Source organism: Wyeomyia smithii, chromosome 3 (genome assembly GCF_029784165.1).
Source record: "Wyeomyia smithii strain HCP4-BCI-WySm-NY-G18 chromosome 3, ASM2978416v1, whole genome shotgun sequence".
In the NCBI taxonomy this organism is placed as follows: domain Eukaryota; kingdom Metazoa; phylum Arthropoda; class Insecta; order Diptera; family Culicidae; genus Wyeomyia; species Wyeomyia smithii.
The window spans coordinates 20,291,002-20,315,885 of NC_073696.1; the positions used below are offsets into that span (position 1 = coordinate 20,291,002).

Sequence of the window (24,884 nt, forward strand, 5' to 3'; positions counted from 1 at the left end):
TAAGTATGAAGTTCGAAAGCCTGCTGCGATTTTGAACTATTTTAAGACGTTACCTAGTTTTTTAATGAAGTGTTGTGAATTTTATAAAACGGATGCAGCATTGTTAGCAGAAAATGCCGAACTTTCTGTTTGAAATCGGATTAGTTTCGTATATACTGCTGGTTATGCACAGTATTATCGAATTATGGTTAACTTCTCACTACTATCCATCCGCAGTGGTTTCTAATTACAGTTGCAGTTTGATGAAATTCAATAAGTCCTTTCAAATATATGTAATTGCCCTGACGGAATTAAATCATCTCCTTCACACACATTTAACTGCCCGTATGCGAATTTTAGGGAAAAATATTAAAATGTTTGCTATCACATTCACTCTTGAAGAAATTCCTATCTTCTGCACTCACAGAGTAAACAAATTGAAGATGGCAGCACCGTACCCCCGTCAGAGCGAATAGCCTTGAAAACGGCTGAATAAAACATCACTTTTTTTTCAGTTATCGCATAAAGACATCACGGTTAAACCGCGTACGATATCCGCACTGTCATATTCATATAACAGATGAGTTTGCTGAAAAAAAAAATTTACGTAGTCCCACGTCTATCATGCGGTCGTGTCTTGAATACCACCCTTCTACTATTTCTCATGTCTTAGTTTCACATCAATTCAAATAATGTTCAGTTGCTTTCAGTTGGCATTTCGATGAGTTTTGAAAAAATAATATTTAACAATATAAATAGAAATAAATAAGTCATACAAAAGTCGTCAGATGATTTTAAATATTTTTAAAAAAAAAACAATTCACACTTGAGGTAAAAAAACATTAAATTTTGAACGTCGACAAAAGTCTTCACTATTAATTTGCAAAAAAAGTGAATCGGATGTATTGTACAATCACAGCAGAGTCACTTATAAGGAGTAAAAAAGGTATGTGGGTTCTTGGCAGACTCCTGGAAATTAAAAAAAGGGTAGTAAAAAAATGCAATGTCACAAAAAAAAATTTTTTTTCTAACTAGGAAAAAAATCGAGAAAACTTGAAAATTGAAATCTTTTATAATATCGAACGCGTTTTTCTGGATTTTCGGCAGCAAGTTTAAAAATTGTCATTAAAAAACCGTAGCGTCTAAATTCTTTAAAAATTTTACAAAACCTCTAATTAGTGAAGAGAAATCATCTCAAGTTCGCGACACAAAATTATTTTCTCCCAAAATGTTATTAAATGAGCAGGAATGAGCAATAATAATAAATAAATAAACTAGAATCGATGGAAAATCGAGTTAGAAAAGTAATAAAAAAATCCCCAAACAATCGTAAATATGAACAAATATAACTTTGATTTTGCTAGAAAAGTAATACAGATATACCTATCATAGTTTAGAAAGGGTCATTCAAAATGCATAAAATATTTAATTTAATAAAATTTAATAAAAATTGTTTTTTTTGGGTTACGTAATTTATGGATTTCTAAGCGACGTATTGACGTATTGTTTTGTCGTAGTTTGGGAAAATAACAAGATTTATACCCTGTTTCGAAGGAAGCTTCATCAAACTGGTAAAAATTTAAATTGTTTGTTGGGAGATGTATAAAAAAAAACATTAGGAATCACTGAGAAAGCACAGAACATTTGACAAAAAAATAAAAAATTTACTCCATTTATTGTTCAGCCAAAAAATGATTTATGCATTGAAAAGTTGCCATTTGAGAATTGACAACCAGGCTTGCAAACGATCAACTTTTTCATTTGATTTCGTTCGTAAATTCAGAACGGCCAGCGGCTCTCGCACAAAAAACAGATGGTTAATCGACATTCGCGTAACTGAGAGATGCACTAGCGAATGATAATTTCTATTTTTGTTGATTTTCAACCTTATTTCTGTTGAGAAATTAAGTAAATAATTGTCCAAATCCATGGGTGCAACTACGGGGAGGCTAGGGGGGGCTGAAGCCCCCCCTAGAACGTGTTTAGCCCCCCCTAGAATTTCCCAGAGAATGATTGTATTCAATATATATACATTCCATACTAACTATCAGAGCATCAAAATCAACACAAATTGAGATGTCGTCATTCATTGGCTAAGAACTAGTTCTGCACCCAGGATCGATTATCAACCCTTGCTCTCTTACTCACCTTACCAGTCAGACGAGAGCTTTAGTAACTCGTGCTGTATCAAGAAGTCGCCAGTTTACTCGGTTTTGGGCTGTGTTTCACCAGTTCCCCAGACGTCTCATCACTCGCAAGTCTCTTTCAATCTGGTCGAGCAATCATGCACGCTGCGCCCCTTAATTTCTTGTGCCGGTAGGGTTGCTAAAGAGAAGTGATTTCACTTGGTTGTCGTCCGGCATTCTTACGATGTGACCGGCCCACCGCAACCTATTGTCTTTGGCCAGGTGTGCAATGGGGTTCTCTCCAAGCAGCGCTTGTAGCTCATGGTTCATGCGCTGTAGCCATTATCCGTCGTCCGCTTGTGCTCCACCGTAGAAAGTCACCTTCTGTTCGCCGATAGGCACCTTCTGTTCGAAAATATCAAAAGGACTTCCGTAGAGGACTACCGGTTATCAGGGTTTTGTAGTTTTTCGTATCGAAGTGGTCATGTCCGATCATCACCGTGATTGGTGCGTACGTTTGTAATGTCTGAGGAGAACGGGCCGTCGCTGAGAACGTGGTCAATTTGTTTTGATGTACGTTGGTCGAGGTAAGAAGGGACTTTGGACTGCTAATCCGCGGGCAGCTGCGAAGTTGGTGCATAGCAGGCTGTGCGGGCCGATAACCGGCTTATATAAGTCTATCCTTCCGTTCATGTCCCCAACGATGATCTTGATATCTCTACGCGAGCAGCTATCGTAGAGTTTCTCCAGCTGTGCGTAGAACGCTTCTTTCCCTGCATCAGGTCTTCCTTCGTGAGGGCAGTGCACATTGGGAATAGTTTAGTTGTGGAACCGGCCTTTAATTTTCAACAAACCCAACCTGTCGCTGATTGCCTGCCGCTTTGGTGGTACTCTGCCTTGCGGCCACAAATCCACCGTACCTTCTCTCCTTTCAGGCAAAGCTCCTGGAGCGCAACGATGTCGAAGTGGCGGGGTTCTAGCTGATCCAGCAGAATCCGGTCGACGGGTCGTTAAGCGATCTACTGTTACATGTACTGAGCTTCTAATCGTCGTCCTTATTTCGTCGGCTGGGTCATTGCCGATTGTTCCGGTTCGTTTTGAATTCTTGATTCTCCGTAGTATGTTTATTTTAGTATGCTGCCTTACTAGGGCTGCGATGCCTAGTCTCGCGGCGGAGCTGCCGCCATGGATGTAGCTTGCGAGACACCGCATTTCATAGTTCAACCGTCCGGTCCGGATCAGTCGCTGTTTGTGCCGCCCCTAGCCTGTGGGGAGCCGCCCCTAGCCTCTCTAAGGAGAACAACTACCTTACCGGTTTTTCCTTGGTTGCTCGTATCCCAGTCGGTACCACGTGGAGGTAGGAATAGAGCATTATGCCTTGAACCTCACTGGGGTCTATTTTATTCTAAATAGTACGGGTGAACTGTTAAAAAGCACTGCCCAGCCGTTTACCAAATCTAGCTCTCCTCAATATCGAATCATTGTTGCTGAAATAGCTTGGCGTTGACGATGTGTTCAAGATATTCAGTACATCTTCGGAGATTCTATCCCGAAGTGATTTTTTCTGCTCTTACGATACTATTTTAGGCGTCATTAAAAAAGCATATTCAAACTCTTTTTTCTCTTTTTTAAAATGACATACATGAAAACTAGCCCCCCCTAGAAATTTTCCTTAGTTGCGCCCATGTCCAAATCTTTGCACACAAAGTACTACAGGAAAATATCAAATAACGGAAGAAAAACGATTATCGCAGGGAGTAAGTGTTTCACCGTGACCGTTTACAAGCCTAATGACATCGTTATAAACATAAATAAACAAAAGACGAAATATTAATAACACAATACATGAAGTTTTGCATTTTAAATTCTTTCAACAGAAATAATAAAATTTGAACTATAGGCAGTAACTTTCCGAAGACGACTCGGAAAAAAGTTGAATTTGTTTTGATTCTTCACAAGTGTTTGATTTTAGATCAGCACATTATGGAAGTTTGGGGTACAAATTAAGCAGTTTCATTATAAAAAAATATTGCAATCAGCGCTTAGAATGGCGTTAAAATTATTTTATCTTTCATATCTTATCATGTTCAATGTATCAGTAGGTTTGACTCGCATTCATTGCACTGGAAATCCACATCGAATAAACAAATCAGGACTCGGTTGTAATTTGCAAAAAAGAAAACAATCCAGCAAGTTCGACTGAGTCACCCCGCAGCGTCCGCTATAAACAATCATCATAAATATATAAAAAGCATAAAGTATACTGCACACATAAATTAACCCATTCGAGTTGAATTGCATCTCTGGCTGCCAACAATGGTTAAGCAAATGGTGCATTCCACTGGCGAAAGTCCGTTGTCATCAAACGAACGAATGATCAATATTTTATCTACGTACGCACTCCTGCACTGATTGGTTCGATTTATCTCTTGCACTCTGCGTGCAATATGCAACGTGATAAAAGGCGGAGTCATCAAAACCGGCGCCGGATGGGAAATAAATCTTTCATTTCACTTTCGATTTCAATGAACATAAATAACGACGCCGGCTTCAACTCTTCGGTCGGTCGTTTTTTTTTTTTCTTTTGCGAATTACGACAAATGTTTTAAACGGTGTTTGTCTAACGGTCTCGAACCACTCGCAGTGCCATTCGTTACTAGCTGTGTCATTACTGCCCATGAGGAAGCCCCAAATAAGGCGATTATCGCATTGACTAATTGACGTTTACCATGTTACTTCTATTATAGGCTCATGTCGTAGCGGCTTTCGAGCAGAGTTTGTCTAACATGACCCAGCGGCTGCAGATGTTGACGGCAACGACGGAAAAGAAGGTACGTATGCCGCCGCAGTTTGTCTAATTACTCCCCGACTGACAATTGATGATTGTCTGCTCTCTTGCATTGCAGGATAGCGAAATATTGGACATGCGACAGACGATTGAGCTGCTGCGGAAGCAATCGATCCAGGCTGGCCTAACTACCGCCCATATGCAGAGTATGGGCGTACAAGTTAACGGGCAGGTCAATGGGAATGGAGTAAGTATCTAGTAGTGTCTGACAGAATGCGGACAAGCAATCCGTCAACGTTCGACATAACCCATTACTAACTAAATGCCTTGTGTACCTTGTACAACAGAACTCAGAACAGACGATGACAGCGCCACCACTGCCACCGGGCGCGGAAATGCAAAGGCACCATAGCTCCGACTCTATGTGCTCCTTGAATTCTGTCAGCTCTGGCTGTTCGGCTCAAGACAAGAAGAAAAAGAAAGGATGGGTAGGTTAATCTTAGATTCAAGAAATCACCCTTCAGTTTCTCATTATTTCAAATTAATTTCAGCTACGAAGTTCCTTTACTAAAGCCTTCTCCCGCAACGCAAAAATCTCCAAAACCAATCGCCACATTAGTCAGTCTTCGAATCTTGATCAGCCGACAGCAGCAGCGGCGGCAGGGAACGGACATACCCATCATCATCATCATCACCATCACCATCATCACAACAACAACAACAATAATAATAACAACAACAACAACAGCGATCAAAAGTCCCTTTCGGGCGGAAGTGGAAGCGACAAACAGTCCGGAAAGCTGTCAGGACAACTGCCACCACCATCACCCACCAAAAACGGAAGTCCGCTCAAAACCGTCACGCTAGTGGAGAACGGTTTGTACTTCAAATCGTTTTCAAACACAAAACTGATTCCATTCCTTTCCATTCTAGCGAAACCAATCGATGCCATCGAGCTGAATGGAAACCCCGTGGTAGAAGATCTGAAGAAGCAGCTGCGCGAGAAAGACCTAGTCCTAACGGACATCCGCCTGGAAGCGCTCAGCTCGGCCTCGCAGCTAGAGAGCCTCAAGGACACCCTGATGACGATGCGGCAAGAGATGATGAGTCTCAAGCAGAGCAACGAACGGTTGCAGCGCATGATGACAACCCGTTCGCTAGCCGGTAGCGAGGTGTCCCTCGGTCAGGTCAGTCCTAGCGGTTCGATGGGTGAACCGCGACGTTACAGTCTAGCGGCCGACAATGGCATGTCACGAACCCCGTTGGAACTACCTCAGAACCTGGACGAAACGGAAGAGGACAATATTCCACCGGCACCCGCACCGGAACCACCCCCGGCGCCACTGAGTCCTGCGATAATCGCCGAACTGTCGCCGACAATCGAACGAGCCGCGATGGTCAATGAGATGCTAACCACTCCCGCGGAAGACGTTGCCGATCCGGTAGATGGAAAGAAAATTGCCATCGCTGTCTACCTTGGACAACCAGAATCTTTCGCCAAGTACGCGGAAGAGATGAACGAATGTGATAACTATTACCACTCTTCTTCGGCTGAGGGGGATGAGAGTGGAAAATCAACTGCAGAGAATGGAGACAAGAGACGTAAATCGTCCTCAGGTCAACCCGATGGTAGCTTTGCTAGTCCGAATGAGTTCACGTTCGCCTACACGTATATTTCCGGGAAAACAACGTGGCAAAATCTAGACTACATCGTAAGAAAGACTTTCAAGGATTATTTGGGTAAAATCGATCCGGGTACGAATTTGGGTTTGAACACGGACTCCATCACATCCTATCATCTGGGTGAAGCCAAGCGAGGCCCCGAAATGGGATTCCCGGAGTTGCTGCCCTGTGGGTACATTATCGGGAATGTGAAAACCTTGTACATTTGCCTCCAGGGCGTTGGTAGTTTAGCTTTCGATAGTTTGATCCTGCGAAACATCGTACATCGGTACATTTCACTGCTCACCGAGCACCGGCGGCTGATACTGTGCGGCCCCAGCGGTACTGGTAAATCGTATCTAGCTAGGAAGTTGGCAGAGTTTCTGGTGGCCCGGTCCGGGCGGGATAACCCTGCTGAAGCGATTGCCACCTTCAAGTACGTTGTTTGTTATCAAAATTATTAGGATGATTTTGACTATGATTTTTATGTTTTTAGCGTTGACCACAAAAGCTCCAAAGAACTGCAGCAGTATCTTGGCCACATCGCCGAACAGGCATCGATGAGCGAGGGTGCAGTAGAGGAGCTGCCAGCTGTGATAATACTGGACAATTTGCACCACGCGTCCGCGCTCGGTGATGTGTTCTCCTGCCTGCTAAGTGCCACCGCCGCCAAGCTGCCCTGCATCATCGGTACGATGTCGCAGGCGACCTGCAACACTACCAACCTGCAGCTGCACCACAACTTCCGATGGGTGAGTTGTAACAATTTTTCTTAAACAACTAACTTAAGCTTGAAAGACATGACCAGAATAATAATGTACAAGATACGTGAATTCTTAACCAATGGGCAGAATTGAACTACTGAACAGCTTTGTCACATGCTCTGGGGTTACCATCACTCTGGGTCTCACTCGAAGTCTCCGGGTTGAGGAGGTATTTTCGTGGTCTCTGAGGGAACCTAAATTTTCTCCGATCCAGAGAAATTATTTCCAACTCGTTCTGGAAACGGGCATAAGTCATAATCCTGGCCATTTTATTTTTAAGTCCTACGCACCTAATTGCCGAAAATTCAAATATTTTGCAAAGTATTTTAAAAGCTTTCGGCATTGATTTTGGATTTTTGTCGCCAGGAAAAAATTTTAAGTTTTTGGGGTTTACGGCGAATCTGTATTATTTTAATATATTTCTTTGGAATATTTTGCTGCAATCGTCACAACAATCACCGAATTCGTTCGGCTGTGAGGAATTGCTAAGATAAATTAAGTAATCAACTATAAAATAGTGTGGGACAATTTTGTGTAAATATTTTTTTCTTTCTGTAGAATAAAGAAATGTGTCGTATGCAGCTTAAGTACTTAAATTTTAAAACATTAGTTTGGTTGTATTTCATGCAACAAGCACGCCAATGCAACCACCCTCCCGCCCTCTACTTTGAAAATCACTGGGCAAGATATCCATGTCCGGTGGCAACCCTAACCCAGAGTTCTTAAGCATAACCAGGGTCACGAAATTGATTAATTGATTTCGGTCGGTCATTCGTCCCTAGAATCACGAAATATTGCATAACTTGCGTTAAACGGTAATTCATAATTAACATGCTCGTGCGCGGGCAAGAGAACACTCTGTGCTGTCGTGGTGAGTCAAAAGCGAAGGTGAAAAATACCCTGCTGGTAGAAATTAATGCTCGCAAGCAGCAATTTAGGCGCAACAACGAAGTTGTATGTATGTATTATTATACGAAGGAACATCATTTTTACACTGAAATAAGTTGCATAGCATTTCTCACTTATTTTCTTAGGAGAATTCTTCTTAACCCTAGAAACGCAGACTATGTCAATTTGACTCCTCGCTTCTAATGTTATTGCCCTCTGCCTTTTGAAATAGTGTGAATCTGATCTCGTTTTTCAAAAAAAAAAAAACTAAATTCTAGTATTTGTTATACATGGATGTGTTAACACCATATTGATCACTCATTATTAAATTTTAAACAAAAACTTGCATTTTGAATTATTTATGATTTATGCATCAATTTAACGCCAGAAAAAGAATAATTTTCCAGGGTTATATACAGCAAAAACAACACAAACTCAACTTGCGATACCAATAATTGAAAAGGTTTTATTCTTACTCGTCTTTAAAAATTATTAATTATGTAAAGGTTTCGCCATAATTTCAGTATCCATTTTTTATGTTAATTAAACTTGACTGTTTCTACCCAGTATCCTACTAATTGTCTAGCTATATCGTACTTACAAAATTGCTGTTTCATTTTTTATGTTATTACTTGAATAATTGCTTTTCGTTTGGTAAAATTGGTCAAAGTGAACTAAAACACAATTAACCGCTAGGCTTTGTTGTTTGAAAAATTTTCGAATATAGTTTTGATTTTCTCAGATAATTAACAAAAAAATGCTGGTTATATCATTTGTGTTGTGAGAGCATGTCTGACTAAATGCTTCAAAAATTGAACACACCAAAACCGCTTTTAACGCAGAGGAGAGCGGTGCGTAAAAACACATAAGTTCCGAAATCCGCCTAAAAAAAAAACGATTGTATAACAATTCCTCGAAAACTATTCCCCAGAAAAAAAAACGCCGAAGCTTTTTCCCCAGAAAACAAAATCCCAGAATGTACCAATCACCAGAAAACTGCTACCCAGAAAGTACTAATCCCCAGAAAGTTATTATCCGGAGTGAACCAAAGCCCAGAAAACTATTTCCCAGAAAATACCGTTTACCAGAAAACTGTTATCCAAAAACGAAAAAATATTCATTTTTATTTTTTTAACAAGGAAAATCTGTTAATACTGAGTTTTTGTATATCTGAAATGTATAACGATTCTATCATTTGAATCAACTTATTGTCAACTAATACATTTGTTCTTTCATGAAGAAAATAGGTAAGCGCTTGACACCAGGCCATAGTCATAAAATCAGAGAACTTTCAGTAATCGTTTTTGGCTGAATGAACATCACAAGTCGACCACAAAAACACAGTAGCGAACTGATTTCTGAGGCTCCTTGACCAAAAATCTAAAATACCCCTTCTTATCTTAATTCGGTTAATCTAGTTCACATGGGGGGCAGCCCCCATGCAGAAATTGCCTCTGTTCAGGTTCGTTTGTTTTCCTGGGTTGAAGCAACATTCACTAGTATATATTAAACGAACGAAAGGGAATCCGGTTACAATTCCGGAGCCTGTTGAGTATACGTTTGCATTGGCGTGCACACCGAGAACTGTAGCGCCTTTGTAATCATGGGAACATGAATCCTTTCCTCCGAGAAGCCAACAAGAGATATCGGAAGAGTTTTCTCTTCTGTTTAACAGTCTTCTCTTCTTGGACCTTGAAAATCGAAGACTGGGGCACGCAAACTCTCAACAGCTTGTACCGAATCCGCAGCAGGTCTCCAAGGTTTAGAGTCTCTAGTCGATAGATCAATGTAGGTAAGGGAAGTCGGCAAATTAGATCCGTATCTTCGGGATAAGGATTGGCTCTGAAGACTGGGATGACTCGGGCTACGGGGCTGCCGGATCGTGGGTCTGCGGTCGTGCTTCCCCGTGGGTCTGCCGGCGCCTCTGTCTCAACGCACTCCGGGGCGTCCGGCCGTGTGGTGGCTTGGGCCGCCCGTTCGTCCGCCTCGCGCGGGCGTGCGGTGCGCTCGCTCGCCCGCCGTGCCCGGGTTCATAGGCTTCCCGGCTTGGGCTGCAGTCATCGATAAACATTCAATTCAGAACTGGCACGGCTGAGGGAATCCGACTATCGAATTAAAACAAAGTGGCGAAATACCGATTATTAATAGTGTTGTTTTGCAAAAACCCAAAGCTTGATATGTTGAAGCAAGGTTTCGCTACCGTTTTTAATTTAGCCTGTGTCTCTGGAAGGGTACTTACCCCACCGTTCCCCTCGATAAATCCGGAAAAAATGTCCCCTACTGTCCCAAAAACTATAATAAATTTGTGATCCTTTGAAAAAGGTTCGATCAAATTCGGTTTAGATTTTGCGGGATGGCAGATGAAAGAATTTTCATATTTACGGCTCTGGAGGGGTCAGGTACGCAAGTGTTAATTAAAAAGGTCAAATAATTAAGAATGTTAACAATATAAGGGCATCCTTAACGGTGCGCTTCTATACCCCGTTTGGCAGCGCTCTATCATCACTTCACACCGTACCGGTCGCTGCTAAACGCGCTAGAGAAATAGTAGCCGAGCTTCCGGGAAGCATCGCGCTCTCAAATTTAGCAGCCCTATAACAGCGCTGCTAAAGGTTTATGCTGGATGAAACGTCAAACTGAAACGATAGCAACGACTGGTGTGAAAACTGGTGAGTGAGCAGAATAGCCGCGCTGTACACAGCCGCCATAACAACTTAAATGGTACCGCACTGTTAAGGATGCCCTAATAACTGAATACTACACGCTCGGCCGTTTTCACTCTAAATTGGGTAAATTTTGACTCAATTTCGTTAAAAGTGGATCTACCCTAAACAGAGTAACCATGTAGTTACTCATTTTTGAGTAGCATAGATAAATGTCAAACACTGAGTACTACTTACTCATTTAAAAAAAGCATGAATTAGCCAAACTGAGTAACTGTTACTCAGTTTCGTTAATTTGACTTCCCAACGCAAAAGAAAACATTAGGAAATTCGGAAATTAAAATTTGAAAACAACATAAGAAAAATCGTTAAAATGTTGTAGATTTATTACCCATCAAGTTACCTAATTATTAATATTTTATATTATTATCATCCTTCGGATTGCTTCGCGTAAAAAAGCTACAACTCGGTACATGTATTATGGAGACAAAGCCCAGAACTAGGGAGAGCCCAAATGTGGATAAATCAGCGCTGTGTTTATTTTCCGGTGTTAGAGAGGTGCCCACGTATTTAACTTCAAGATTGCTTCCATCGTACAAGGAACGAATTCCTTCTGGTATTCTGACTGTAAGGGCTGTTCCCACCAACAACCTAGCACCAAACATATACACATTTTTAGTTTTTACGCTAACAGCATCACGATTAAAAGTATACTTCCAGCTATACAGGAACCAACTAGTATTACAAAAAGAATTGGCATTTCCGTCTCATCCATGATTTAAGAATATGGATCTGACCATTGAAATAGGTTGATCTATATGTTACAAAATCAATGTAACAAAAACAGAAGTTATTCGAACAAGCGGACGTGTCCGATGTTTTTATGCACTCATTCTTCGCGTTTCGTTCCCTCACAACTGCAGCACACACTTCTTTGACTTGTGGCTCATATCAAAGAGCGGATTATTATTTTATTGTCAACTATTCGTTGCAGTACTTTCAAAACTAAATCCATGTACGAAAAAGCGAAACAAACAGAGAACTGTTAAATGCTTAACTTTTGTTTACAGCAAACTGATATAAAATGAACGGTTACCCAAAAGTGAGCAAAACAATAAAATTCGAAAACTGGGTGAAAGTTACTCAGTTTCGTTAATCAATATTACTCAATTTTTGACATTTTGAATCAAAATACGAAAGTGAGAACTTTCTAACCAATTTAGAGTAAAATTGAACGAGCGTGTAATGTTTTTTTTATGGTTATGGTGATGCTGGAGTATAGTTTTCTGGGCATTGGTGCATTCTGGGAAACGGTTTTCTGGTAACTGGTACTTTCAGGGGTTTAGAATTCTGGTAACTAGTATATTCTGGGATTTGGTATTCTGGAGAATGGTTCGTTCTGGGGAAAATCCTTCGACACCTTATTTTCTGGGGAATGGTTTTCTAGAAAAAGTCGGACAACCGAAAAAAACTTGATTTGAAACATAAATCATGATGTCTGCAACCGAAAAATACTAAAGAGCACAGTTGATTCAAGCTGCGAATCGAGATAAAAAATAGTGATAAATTGGCTAGGCAATCAATGAATATTCTTCGGGAACTTAAATTTGAAAATTCAAACGACACCCTGAATGAACGATTTGAGAACAGAATAATCATTGAAAACATATCGGGTTAAAACCGACTTTCCTGGAAAATCCGCAAAAATTCGTGATGCGCAAATAAGAAAAGATAAGAATGTAAATAAAAACAAAAAACTAATTACAAATGTATCGCAAAAAATACGTTTCAGGAAAGTCCCCGTGAAATGCCGCATAAAATCCAAAAACTGCGTAAAAGAAACCACGTAAACTTTAAAATACGCGTACGAGAAAATCGTTTAAATTTCATAGTCGAAAAAAACGCATATTTTTTAGAATCTGCGTAAAAATATGATTTGGAAAAGAACTTCAAAATGTCTACTATTAATAAATTTCATCTGCGAACCAGGATGAAAATGGAAACAAACATCCAATGAAACGTATCACGGAAAAAGACTTTCTGCATGAATTCCGAAATCTGTGTATGGAAAAATCGCATGAATTCCGTATCATACGTTAAAATTAATTACATAAGTTCCGAAGTCTGCATGTAACCGCATAGATTCCGAAATTCGTGTAAAAAAAATCACATTAAATCCGAACTTCGTTAAAATGACATCCAAATTCTTTTGAAAAGCGAAGCGCTTATAACTGCATATTTGGCTGCAAAATCAACCGTAAAATACCACGAAAATCCTCATAATAAAACCTTTAAAAAAACTTTGAAATTCGTGCCAAAAAAGACGCGTGAAAAACCGCGTAGAAAGCGACTTTAAAGTAAAGAACAAAAGTAAAGCAGAATGGAGATAAGTCTATAACAAGATAAATCAAAATATAACACAAATTTATCAAAACGGCTATGTCATTATTATATAAATGATGCCGGATTTGAACGTTATAAGGGCCACATTTGATAAAAAATTCGTGATTCCGAAAATTTCTCACGTATATTTCAACAAGTTGCTGATTGCAGCGAAATTTCGTTAGAATTTGGACATGTAAACATTAATTCAACGTCGTTGTAGTTTCAATTTATTAGATCCCTCGTTGGTGAAGCTAACACAAATATCTAATATTCGCAATTAATAAAAAAGTTAAGAAAAAAATCAATAACGAGAAAACTTGGCTAAATATTAAAACATTTTTGTATTGTAAAATTAACATTAATCAATGAAAGTATATCAAATGTGATTAAGCTTTATGTTGATATAGAAGAAACTGTACTGATGTATAGGATTAAAGAATGATTAAAATTGAATGTCTAGCGCCTAAAATAACCTAGCAAACCCGGAAATATCAGATAGTTTAATTTCATCTTGAAGGAGCAAAGTCTTCGTGCTACATTCCGTTTCGGAACTTTACATTCTGTTCATTATACACAGACTTTGCCGTCAACTGTTTTATGTACAGAGCAATTGCGGGACTAGTGTATAATCCTACTAACACTAACATTCTCTTCCGAGCCGAGACTCGACGACGACTGGCTTGCATCGTACCTCGAGAACAACTGGAAGACATTTCAGTTCATTTTGCTTCTTCTGCATTTGAATACATATTTTTTTTAATTCATTGAGCAATAGTAAGGAATCGAAAACAGATTTAATCAGGAGTAGAAAAGCAAATATTTTCTCGAGAGAAAACTAACTGTAACCTGTCAAAAGCTGGAAACGAAGTGATGAAGAACTTCAACGTGCATAAAACAACATCAGAAATAGAACTCCAAAAATGAGTAAAATTTTGCTATACTATTAAAATCGATTATAAACTCCATGCCTGAAAAATTGTATTGCTTTTCATTTGTTGTTGTTACCTACTGAAATGCTGTGAAATTGAAAAATAATGTTTGCAGCGAAAAAAGCGGATAGTTGTTGGGGTCCCAATTACTCTTTCAGTTGAGAATTGATCATAAAATAAGAAGCAAAAAAAGTCTGTATTGTGCATATAAAATATATACAGTCGTCGTTCGATAACTGCAACCCTTGATACAAGCCAAAATTTAGAGGGGGGTAATTAGGGAACATACTTAAATGACGTAGCTTTTTTTTCATGATTTTTAAGCCCCCCTCCCCCCTCGTAGCATTTGGTCTCAAAACCTAAACCCCCCCTGAAAAAAAAAACCCTGAAACCCCCCCCCCCCCTTCTCCGCTTCTGAAAAAACGTACAGAAATACGTGCAGTAAGGTTTTTTACAAGGTTTTTTTTACGCGGATATTGTAACTAACGCGGTTTTTTACGCGGATTTTGAATTAACGCGGTTTTTTTACGCGAGACTGCGCTAATTCAAAAACTTTTTCGCGAATTTTCGAATTAACGTGGGTTTGGAACCAGTAACGTTTAAGTGTTTATCTAGTAGAAGACTTAGTCCAAAAAAAACCCACTGCTCTCCGAAAGATCCGGAATGACCGTCAAAGAGGACAATTTTGAATACTGGTTCTAGAGCGTTTCGAGTTTTTCCAAAGCCCTTCTTGCTGGTTCACTTTACGCGGATTTTTGAAAAACGCGGTTTTTACGCGGATTTTTGAATTAGCCCGTTTTTTTACGTGGATTTTCGAATTAACGCGGTTTTTTACGAGGTACGTAATAAAAACCTGACTGTAGTAACATACATACAAAAAATACTTGAAAAAAAACCGTGTCTAATTCAATTTATTTACAACTTATAGACTCGTGCCTGCATCTTCTGCTTCGAAGGGCTTGTGTTTTGGTACAAGGAGTAAAGGTGTTTAAACAACTTAGTATGATCCATGTCTGCAGAAAACACAGAAACTATTCCGGAAATGAAACGAGTATCTTGTAATTTTCACTATTAAAAGCCACAAAAAAACAACGATTTTTGTATTCAAAACAGATTGTGTGTTTGGAATTCCAAGTGATTGTTCAAGTAGCAGAGCTTTTAGAAGATTTCAGAATGCCACAGATAAAAACATTTCGACAGATCTCGCTGCAATACTTTGTGCAATGTTTTAGTGTATTTTCAGAATACATTTTTCCTGCAAAAAAATCAGTCTTTAAAAAAAATGCTACGTCGATTTTAATGCAACCCCTCCTCCCCCCTTGTCTTAGCTTGTCACAAAATGATGATATCCTCCTCGGATGATAAATGCTACGTCATTTAGGTATGGTCCCTTACGGAAAGTGAACCACATAGCATGGTGATTTTGCTTCATTGATTAATAGAGGTGCTCTATAATCTTCCATCTAGAATGAAGAGACAACAAGTAAACGAAGTCGAAAGAAAATGAAATATTTACAGAGATTCAACAATTTTCATTTTCGAATGCATTTAAAATCCCCCCGCGAGATCAGTCACTTCAATATCAAATATGACTTTGACATCAGATTTGATGGATTGCGGTCCGATAACTGCAAAGTTGTTGCAGTTATCGGTCTTGCAGTTAAAAGCGTTGCAGTTAAAAGTCTTGCAGTTATCGAACGGCGACTGTATATTGATTAAAATTAAATTGAACTAAATTTTTTGTAAAGTTCCCATAAAAATTGGCGCGTTACGCTGATATGGATTTTAATGTCACCCGTTGGGATTTCCTCAACCACACTGTTCAGCTGGCTGTAGAAACTCTCTTTCTCCCGGCAGATCGGAAGTGTCTGTTGGCGCATAACATTGGATTGTAGTATGGTTTCGTTTTCTGTAAATTTTTTGGGTTTTCGGGTAGAGTAGGTTGTTAACCGTTCCCCCTTCTCTGTTGGCGTAGAAAATCAAAGCTGCGTACCCCAGCCGGCATCACGTGGAGGTAGGGACCAGAGGTGATGGATTTGCACATGTTCACTCTTTGCCAACCGACAGGAACGGGAGAGATATTGAGAAAGATGAACAAGCTGTAAGGCTTGAATGGGGTCAAGAATGCTTATAAAGAATTAGAAAACCACAAAACATTTAAAAAGGACGGAAACCCTGCCGAATTTTTCAAGGTCGGGAGCAGCTGTTGCGTTGCCGCAGATAGAATTATTTGCAGAAGGTTCATTGATTTGACAATGTAGGTGCTCCACCAGACATAAAAAAAACTGCGGTTGGTTTCAATTTTTATCAAAAATGCCACAGAGTACGATTCGGGAACCCCTGATGTAAAGTAACGCAATTTTTCCGGGTTTCGAGAGAGAAAAAACCAGTGAAAAAAAAAACTTATCTTTGGAAAAACCCTCAAAAATCAATGAATTTTAAATTTCAAGTTAGATAAAAACCTGGTAAAATTACACTTCGGAAAAAGATTTAATATACTCTATATTAAACTCCTTTCACCGGGATGATTCTCTGATTGAGTTGATTTTGTTCTATCACAATTTTGAAATCATGGCATGCCAATGGCCATTAAATTTGAAACTCAAATTATTCTTGTATTAGTTTGACCTCAGTACCAAATTCTTCCAATTTACGTGAGTTCAATAACTTCTATTGTGCAGGACAATTAAAGAACTCAATTACTTTACCTTAGTGTTTTGGTAGTTACAACTTTGATTCAGTTGATTTTTATTCTATTTTAACTTAACTTTGTTTCCATCGTTTTGATTTCGACTCAATGTTTTGTCAATTTTATTTCAGTTTGAAATTACTTCCTCTTAATTTCAATTCTCCCTCCGATTTCCTTCATTTCTTTTATTATTATTTTCTGATTTGCCGATTTGCGATTCCGATTTTGAAAGAATAATAATGTTGGAAACCTTGAAAAAAAAAACGAACGAATGCAAGGCTTTCAAAAAAGAGTAAGAAAACCTCTGGAAAGAAATCTCAACAATATATTTTTTATAATATTCTACTACTATTTTACGCTTCTCTTCCTCAGGTGCTCACGGCAAATCACATGGAACCGGTGAAGGGTTTCCTGGGTCGGTATCTACGCCGAAAGCTGTTCACCATGGAACTCCAATCGCAACAATCCCAACCCCAGCTGGAGAAGGTGCTCAAATGGTTGCCAAGCGTGTGGCAGCACATCAACAGCTTCCTGGAAACGCACAACTCCAGTGACGTTACTATTGGACCACGCCTCTTTCTGTCCTGCCCGATGAACCTTCAGGATTCGCAAGTGTGGTTCACGGACGTGTGGAACTACCACTTGGCACCGTACTTGATGGATGCCGTACGGGAGGGCGTTCAGCTGTACGGACGACGCGGTGGAACCTGGGTCGATCCTTGCACGTTTATCCGCGAAACGTACCCGTGGCCGATCGGACCGACGACGGTTCCCCAGTTGCGTCAAATCACTGCCGACGATGTTGGGCTGGAGGCGAGCGCTCCGGCTAACTTTGAAAACCAAGACCCCCTGATGAACATGCTGCTGCGGTTACAGGAGGCAGCCAACTACAACGGCAACCAGGAGCCGGACTCCGACTGTGCCAGCTTGGACTCGAACATGACGCATGACAGTTCGGCCGGGGTTGATTAGGGAAGCATTTTATTAGCCAAAAACAAAAACCTACACCAATACTAATATGGGCCTTTGCCACTGATTTGAAGGGACAACAGAGACGGGAAAACTTTACACTTCAAAGGGTTAGTAGTAGAAAAAAAATAACGCCAAGGCGATCGAAGCTAGTAGTCTTATACAATGAGAAAAAATTGCTGCAGCTATTTACAGACATTTTTGGGAACACTTTTTTCGGCCACTGGCTAGGTAGGGAAGGTGGAATTGGTAGAAACAATGAACACTGTGAAGAGGATAATGTAGTTAGCCACTTGTACTGCTCCATGAAAATTGTCGGCTTGTATTTTTTTAATTTTTATTCGGCAGCCAATCCTTCTATCAATTAAAGCCCGTGTTGAATTTTTATCCTGTCGGTAGTACACCGAGAAGAAGAGGAAGTGGAAAGTTTACAAATCCATTTAATTAATGATGGACACAAAAATGCTACTCCATAATCAATTCCCCACACTCTTTCACGCGCTGTACTGCCGGCAAGAGTACATGAAGAGAGGAGTTCAATTCATAGTCAAAGAGTATAATTAATATCTGTCAAGTGGTACGGTACCTACATATGTGCTTTGCGAGCGTATGTTTACTCGACTGGCAAAGTATTCGAAGGTACACTTGCAACAACACAAAATACTCTCCCAATCGGCGGCTTTGGGAAGTGTTGATTACCTTTGCGCTGGGTTTTTGCATTTACGGTGAAAAATATTAAACAAAATTTATATTAATATCGGATTGGCTTAATTTCTCTCACTTTCAACATTTTAATTTGTGCTCTGCTTCGTGGACATCAGCAAGCGAGCGAGTGGTCGCCTCTAGGTACTACTCTAATTAAATTGTTTATTGAAATTGAAAATCGTTCAATTTTGTTTATTGGTTTATTTTCCTTTGTGGGGTATAAAAATGATTGAAACTTTCAACTACCGCTTTGAATATTGTTTCACACGCAACATTAATCTTTAATACGATTCTTTGGTGTCGTTTTTTTCTTGTGTGCTGTCGCACAATAGAAAACATTTAGGCGCATTCAAACTTAGCCCACTGCGTTTAACTAACCATAACATTTTTTATTTGATAAATTATGTTTTCTTACAAGAGTTTATCAAACTCTGTACTACTTGATAGATAGAACAAGCAAAAGTTAATCCAAATGACAAAAATTAAGTGGTAGAGTAGTTTAACCCGTGAAACTATTCACAGCGTCAGAGCGAAATAATCGAAACCGGAAACAATAATTTCAAAAGTAGAGTGAAGCGCCGCAGTTAGTGTGCTTGTAGGTAAACCAAAACCTCCCCAAACCCCCCAAAGTGAAATTAGCGCACGTGTATAGGGAAAACTCCTTGCCTTTTCCCAGACAAAAACTAAACCTCGGTGTCAGAAACTTTTTTGGACCTTAGTACGGAGAATCGAACTGAGAACAACTTTATACAACTGTACTAATTTTGTTAGCTATTAATTCGGTGTAATCACTTGTTAGGCTGTAAATATACAACAACAACCACAAATACACACACAGAAGAAAAAAAACTTATAATTAAACAAGACAACCAATTATACCACATAGCTGCTTAGGTACTGTTTAGCTAGATAACTGAATTGCCCAAGACGGAAGAAAAATCGCGATCACACTCACACACACTGTTAGACAAAGTATCACTCGTATTTCACTGTATAGATTTTGTAACGCATTGTAGAGTTGCTTCAAAAGCTTTAACGTATTTCTCGCTTTTTACATCAAACGCCAATACGCGAAATATTTTCCTCACCCTTCGTCATCATCGCCTAATCCTAATTGGTAACTTATTCTCTTTCTCCACAAGAAGCAAGTTTGACACGGGAAACCAGGTCAAGCTTTTTCCATCGCATTTATTCATATATACATAATAATAATATAACGACTACATCTAGCTATGTGTTTGAAAATATACAAAAAAAAACTGACAGATAACCAAACTCCTTCAAAAAGTTATCGCACGCTTTAGAACAGCGCACGGGTGCGCAACCGGCGTAATTTTCAGCTTTTCCAAAGAAAGGAAAAAAATTAAAACGCTAACAAAAAAAGACCACGTTCATTGAAATGCAGAGACAAAGCTGAAATCTAAACCGCTGTAAACCTGCTTCAAATTCGATACTAAAACGACTCACCCGGACTCACAGACGGAAATGAAGAAGAAAATAAAAATACTAAAATTAACGCTATTATTATTATTACCTATTATTATTACTATAATTATACACGGAAGGAACAAGCGGCAGCCAAAAGAAAACTAACAACCTTTAGTAAAATGCTGACTACAATGGGAAAACAAGCAAACCGAAAAAAAAACAACAAAATAAAACGTGATTTAAATTATTTAAATGTCGTCGTTGTTAGCTACTTGGCCGAAGTATTTGAAGAATACTTGAAACGGGGAAGTGCTCCAGCTCTAAGGTTCATTCCTCGAAGGTGGATTAAGCTGGATCGAAGAACAAAAAAATTAAACCGATTAAAAGTTCAGGAAGATCCGGTGTGTCTACACGAATCATTAAAATGTACATCATGATTGAACTGGCGGACGCACTACAAAAGAGGAAGTTAATGAAAGCTGAGTAAACGGGTAAGTATACCAACATTTCTACCTATAATCAACCGAGTCTTCACAATTTCATAGCAAATGTATGTACTACAGACGCAAGAGCAGATGCCCTGTCTTTAGATCAGTAACCATTTTGCGAACCCGTTAGTTGGCACTGCCAACCTAAAGTTACAAAATCGTTAAAAATCTGTCCACGTGGTATGTGGATGGCCCCTTATTATAGTGCTTGTATTCAACCAGACTAACTGTTTCTTTTATATAGCTGAGCGATCTTATTATCACCTCAAGAATGCTACTAAAGCGTATAAAATTCTATAGGCTAAAAGCTTTCGAAAGTTCAAAAAATTTTTGAAGTAGAATACTTCTCTCAGGTAGTTCGGCTACATAGGGATGTAAAATGAAAATCTTAAACCGAGAAAAGTAAAAAATATGTCCAATTTCAAATGCTAATAAATCGGTTAGTATTCGATGGATCTTCTAAGATTCTTCCCAAATGAAGATCATTGTAATTTTATTATTCAACTTATTGTACTACTATGGAAAATAGTCAAGCCTTGTCAAAACGAAAAATTAGACCTCTGATTGGTCGTTATATGATTGCTTCCCAAGCACGGTCGACAGAATCATATACCTTGAAATTTAAAATATACTATTTGGCCTATATAAGAGCCTGTTCTAGCCGAAGCCGCTCATTATAGTTCTAGACAGCGACAACAGCAGTCTTCCCTTAACAGCAGCAGTAGTAGTGCAGTGGATACCAGCGACAACGGATAGCGGCCACAGCTGTGGCATAGCAATGGATAGTGCACTAGTTGCAGCGGATCTCAGCATCGATATCAGCTGGGCCAGCTGATGCGGGGGCAGTGGATACCAATGGCAGCGTATAGCGGCCACAACTGTAGCTACGGATGCGTTGTAGTTGCAGCGGGTATATTTGACATGAAGCATTTATGCAATAATTGAATGAAAATTGCAATTGCAGCAATCGGCCCTTTTCAAGGCTACTAAATGTATTTGGAAGAGCATAATGAATGGTTATTAATAAACTGCAACTGAAGTTTGATGCTGCTGCAAATGCACAGCAGTGTGATGTTTATAAGTTCGGCACGTTCTGCTCACGATGCTGAGTCTATTTTAGAAAATTCACAACACTTCATTAACAAGGATGTTACGTCTTGAAGAAAACGGTTATAGTTCGACATCACAGCAGAATCTCGACCTTCATACTCATGTCTACCATCGGCATTAACAAACACGCAACAATCTGCTTCCATGCGACACGGGGACAGGAACATTTTCTACTTCCAAGCCGCGCAACACGACACAATAAATGTTATTTTGTTGCCTTTATGAGAGCTCTATCGGTCAGGATCGATAGATTGTCCACAAGAAATCATTTTTGTACGTCCGTGTTACGAAACTGAGAAAATCTGTAGGAACTGAAAAAAAAGGCGGGGCCAGAATGAATGAGATGTATTTTTCGTACATTAGTATCACGATACACGAAGTAAAATTTTTCGAACGTTGTAGAATGGTATAACTGGAAGTTATTAAGTCACACCTATTTTTTCAGTTATATCATTCCACAACGTTCGAAAAATTTACGTTCGTTTATTTACTAGTAAAAATACTGACACGCAAGCAGCCGTGTTATCTTTTTCTTGTAAAAGTATACTACTTCAACCTTGCAGTCGTGGCTTTGCACACAACCCTCCTGTGATTTTTTTAAGTCTAGAGAGAAGTTTTGGTGAAAGGAGCCTGTGAACATTTTACTGATACTAAGATCGCAACTCTGCTCGCAAACCGACTAATTAGTTATATTTCCACTCCGTTAAAATAATCGTTTAATACAATAATTTCAGTGTTTTATCGCGCTAAAATTTTACATACTGCTTTTCGCCGTGCTTAGTAAAGCTGTGTAGTGATAACCTGTTTATTACACTGTGTATTTTTGAGTTAGAGCTAATAATCGATTTGACTGCCTACTGCAAACGCTCGCTATTGTTCCTCGGTTCCAGTGTTGTTATTGCGCTATTCCTTTGATTCAACCAGCCATGGATTCTGTTTGCAAAAAATGCAGCTCAGCTGTTAAAGGAATAGACAAAGTTGCTTACCGTGGTGCTTGTGGATCAGTGTTCCATCGTAGCTGCATCCCCGGATTACAACGTAACGCTCTAGATGTGATTTCAGCATTTGTTGACAATCTATACTGGCTGTGTGACGACTGTGTAAGCAGCTTTAACAAGTGGTTGCAGCTCCCCGCTGCTGTCGCTCCGGCAGCCGATGGTAGCAATCTGTGCGAAGCTGTCGATAAATTGAATGCCGCCGTTACTGATTTGACAAATCGTATTGAAAAACATTTTCCGCACGGCCCGATCCCCCCTGTTCAAAAATCTTTGTTCTCACAACGCTTATCGGAGGAACAGCCAACGCCCAAACGTCGTCGTGAGATTATTGCCAGAACTCGCACTCCTGCTGCTGCCGTTTGCGGCACCAGATCTTTCGAATGGGAAATTCAAACGGTTGCCGACGAACGACAACAATTTTGGATGTACCTGAGTCGTCTCGATCCAAGCCACACCATTGATGAAATTTCTGCGAAAGGCTAAAGAGTGCTTAGGGATGAACGAAACACCTAAAGCCATTATGCTGGTAAAAAAAAAAGGCAGATTTGGCGAAGCTGAATTTCATCTCCTTTCGGATTGAGGTGCCAAACGAGCTAAAAGACGTCGCTTTGAAAGCTTCTACCTGGCCCACCGGTATATTGGCTCGGGAATTCGACCTTGACCAGCCGCGACCTAGTAGATTTCGTCAATAACTGCACAGTTCACCAAAACGTTTTAATAATGGACAGCGGGAGTCATCAGACTCCCGCCAAAGTTGAGTACCTCCCATTTTATGTCCCTGACGATAGCCATTGCTCCGCTATAAATTTTAGACTTGACGCTCCTTCTTCATCAACCTGTCGGGTGTCAGCTGTTCCGAAATCGACTTCTGCCAGCGGACATGACTCATCCATTCACCTATACTACCAAAACGTATGCGGTATGAACTCTACTATTGACGATTACATGCTTGCTTTTTCTGGAGGATGCTACGACATCATCGCGCTTACCGAAACTTGGTTGGACAACCGCACCCAATCTTCTTACGTGCTTGGGAATGAATATAACGGTTTACGTTGCGATCGCGGCCCTCACAATAGCCGAAAATCGACTGGAGGAGGTGTGCTCATCGCAGTTCGTCGAAATCTTAAGGCCCATCGAATCGACGACACTACCTGGAGCAATCTTGTGCAAGTGTGGGTGTCGATAGAATTGGCCGATAGTAATGTTTTTATCTGCGTCATTTATCTTCCACCTGATAGAACGCGTGACAAAGAAATTATCGATACCCATGTTCAATCGGTCTCATCAATCGCCAGTCGAGCAAAACCGTGTGACGAAATTATTATCTTCGGTGATTTTAACTTTCCAAATTTATGCTGGCGCCCATCACACGACGGCTTTCTTTACCCCGATCCGGCTCACTCCACGTTTAATTCTTGTACTCTAGCATTGCTTGATGGCTACTGCACAGCCACCCTTCAGCAAATCAACGACAATACTAACGAAAACGAACGTTGTCTCGACCTGTGTTTCGTTAGTTGCTGCGACATCGCCCCCATATTAACCTACGCCCCGGCACCTCTAGTTAAAATCGTACGTCATCATCCGGCCCTCACTCTCGCTCTAGAAATTAAAAACAGCAGCGAATATCAGCAAGTATCTTGTCTAAGCCGCTACGATTTTCGAAAAGCTAATTACAGTGAGATGATTCGAGCACTTGATAACATTGATTGGAGTATCATTTCTAAAGAAACCGACGTCGACATAGCCGTATCCAAATTTTCCTCCATAATCTCAGGACTAATCGAACAATTTGTTCCAAAAATGGTTTGCAAGAATGCAGATAAACTCCCCTGGCAAACTCCGGAGTTGCGTCGATTAAAAAGGGCTAGAAACGCTGCATTCAGGAAATTTTCTAAACGTCGTACCCTACCCTTACGCGACCACTTTCGCCGGATTAATAACTCTTATAAAACACTAAGCCGAAGATGTTTTTCTGCACTCCGACGGCGTATGGAAGACAAACTAAAATCCGATCCCAAAAAATTTTGGAACTTCATCAAGGAACAACGCAAGGAAACAGGGTTACCGTCGATTATGGTGTCAGCCAACGAGACTGCCGACAATGCTGCCTCTATTTGTAACTTATTTGCAAACAAATTTTCTTCAGTATTCTCCAGTGAATCACTTACCGCTGAACAAATTTAGGCAGCCGGAAACAACGTTCCTATTACAAACAGTTGCATCGCATCTATTTACTTCGACGAAAATGCAATTCTTACCGCTGCTCGGAAGCTTAAACACTCGAGCTCTCCTGGGCCCGACGGAATT

The 24,884-nt window shown here is 40.0% G+C and overlaps 2 protein-coding genes across 7 annotated transcripts in view; both read left to right on the plus strand.

Moving 5' to 3' along the window:
- Window positions 1-20,228, plus strand: part of LOC129732508 (protein sickie-like) — a 477,819-nt gene extending 457,591 nt beyond the window's left edge. For all 6 annotated transcript variants that reach the window (XM_055693445.1, XM_055693439.1, XM_055693442.1 and 3 more), the window contains 7 exons: window positions 4,853-4,936; window positions 5,012-5,140; window positions 5,241-5,381; window positions 5,445-5,769; window positions 5,827-6,991; window positions 7,052-7,307; window positions 17,246-20,228. In XM_055693445.1, coding sequence (XP_055549420.1) covers window positions 4,853-4,936; window positions 5,012-5,140; window positions 5,241-5,381; window positions 5,445-5,769; window positions 5,827-6,991; window positions 7,052-7,307; window positions 17,246-17,845 — 2,700 coding nt within the window. In that variant the 3' untranslated portion in view covers window positions 17,846-20,228. The remainder of the gene's footprint in view (window positions 1-4,852; window positions 4,937-5,011; window positions 5,141-5,240; window positions 5,382-5,444; window positions 5,770-5,826; window positions 6,992-7,051; window positions 7,308-17,245) is intronic.
- Window positions 20,229-23,291: 3,063 nt separating this feature from the next.
- On the plus strand, window positions 23,292-24,761 carry LOC129728170 (uncharacterized). The gene has a single exon (XM_055686588.1). The coding sequence runs from the start codon at window positions 23,292-23,294 to the stop codon at window positions 24,759-24,761; it is 1,470 nt and encodes a 489-aa protein (XP_055542563.1).
- Window positions 24,762-24,884: the final 123 nt, after the last annotated feature.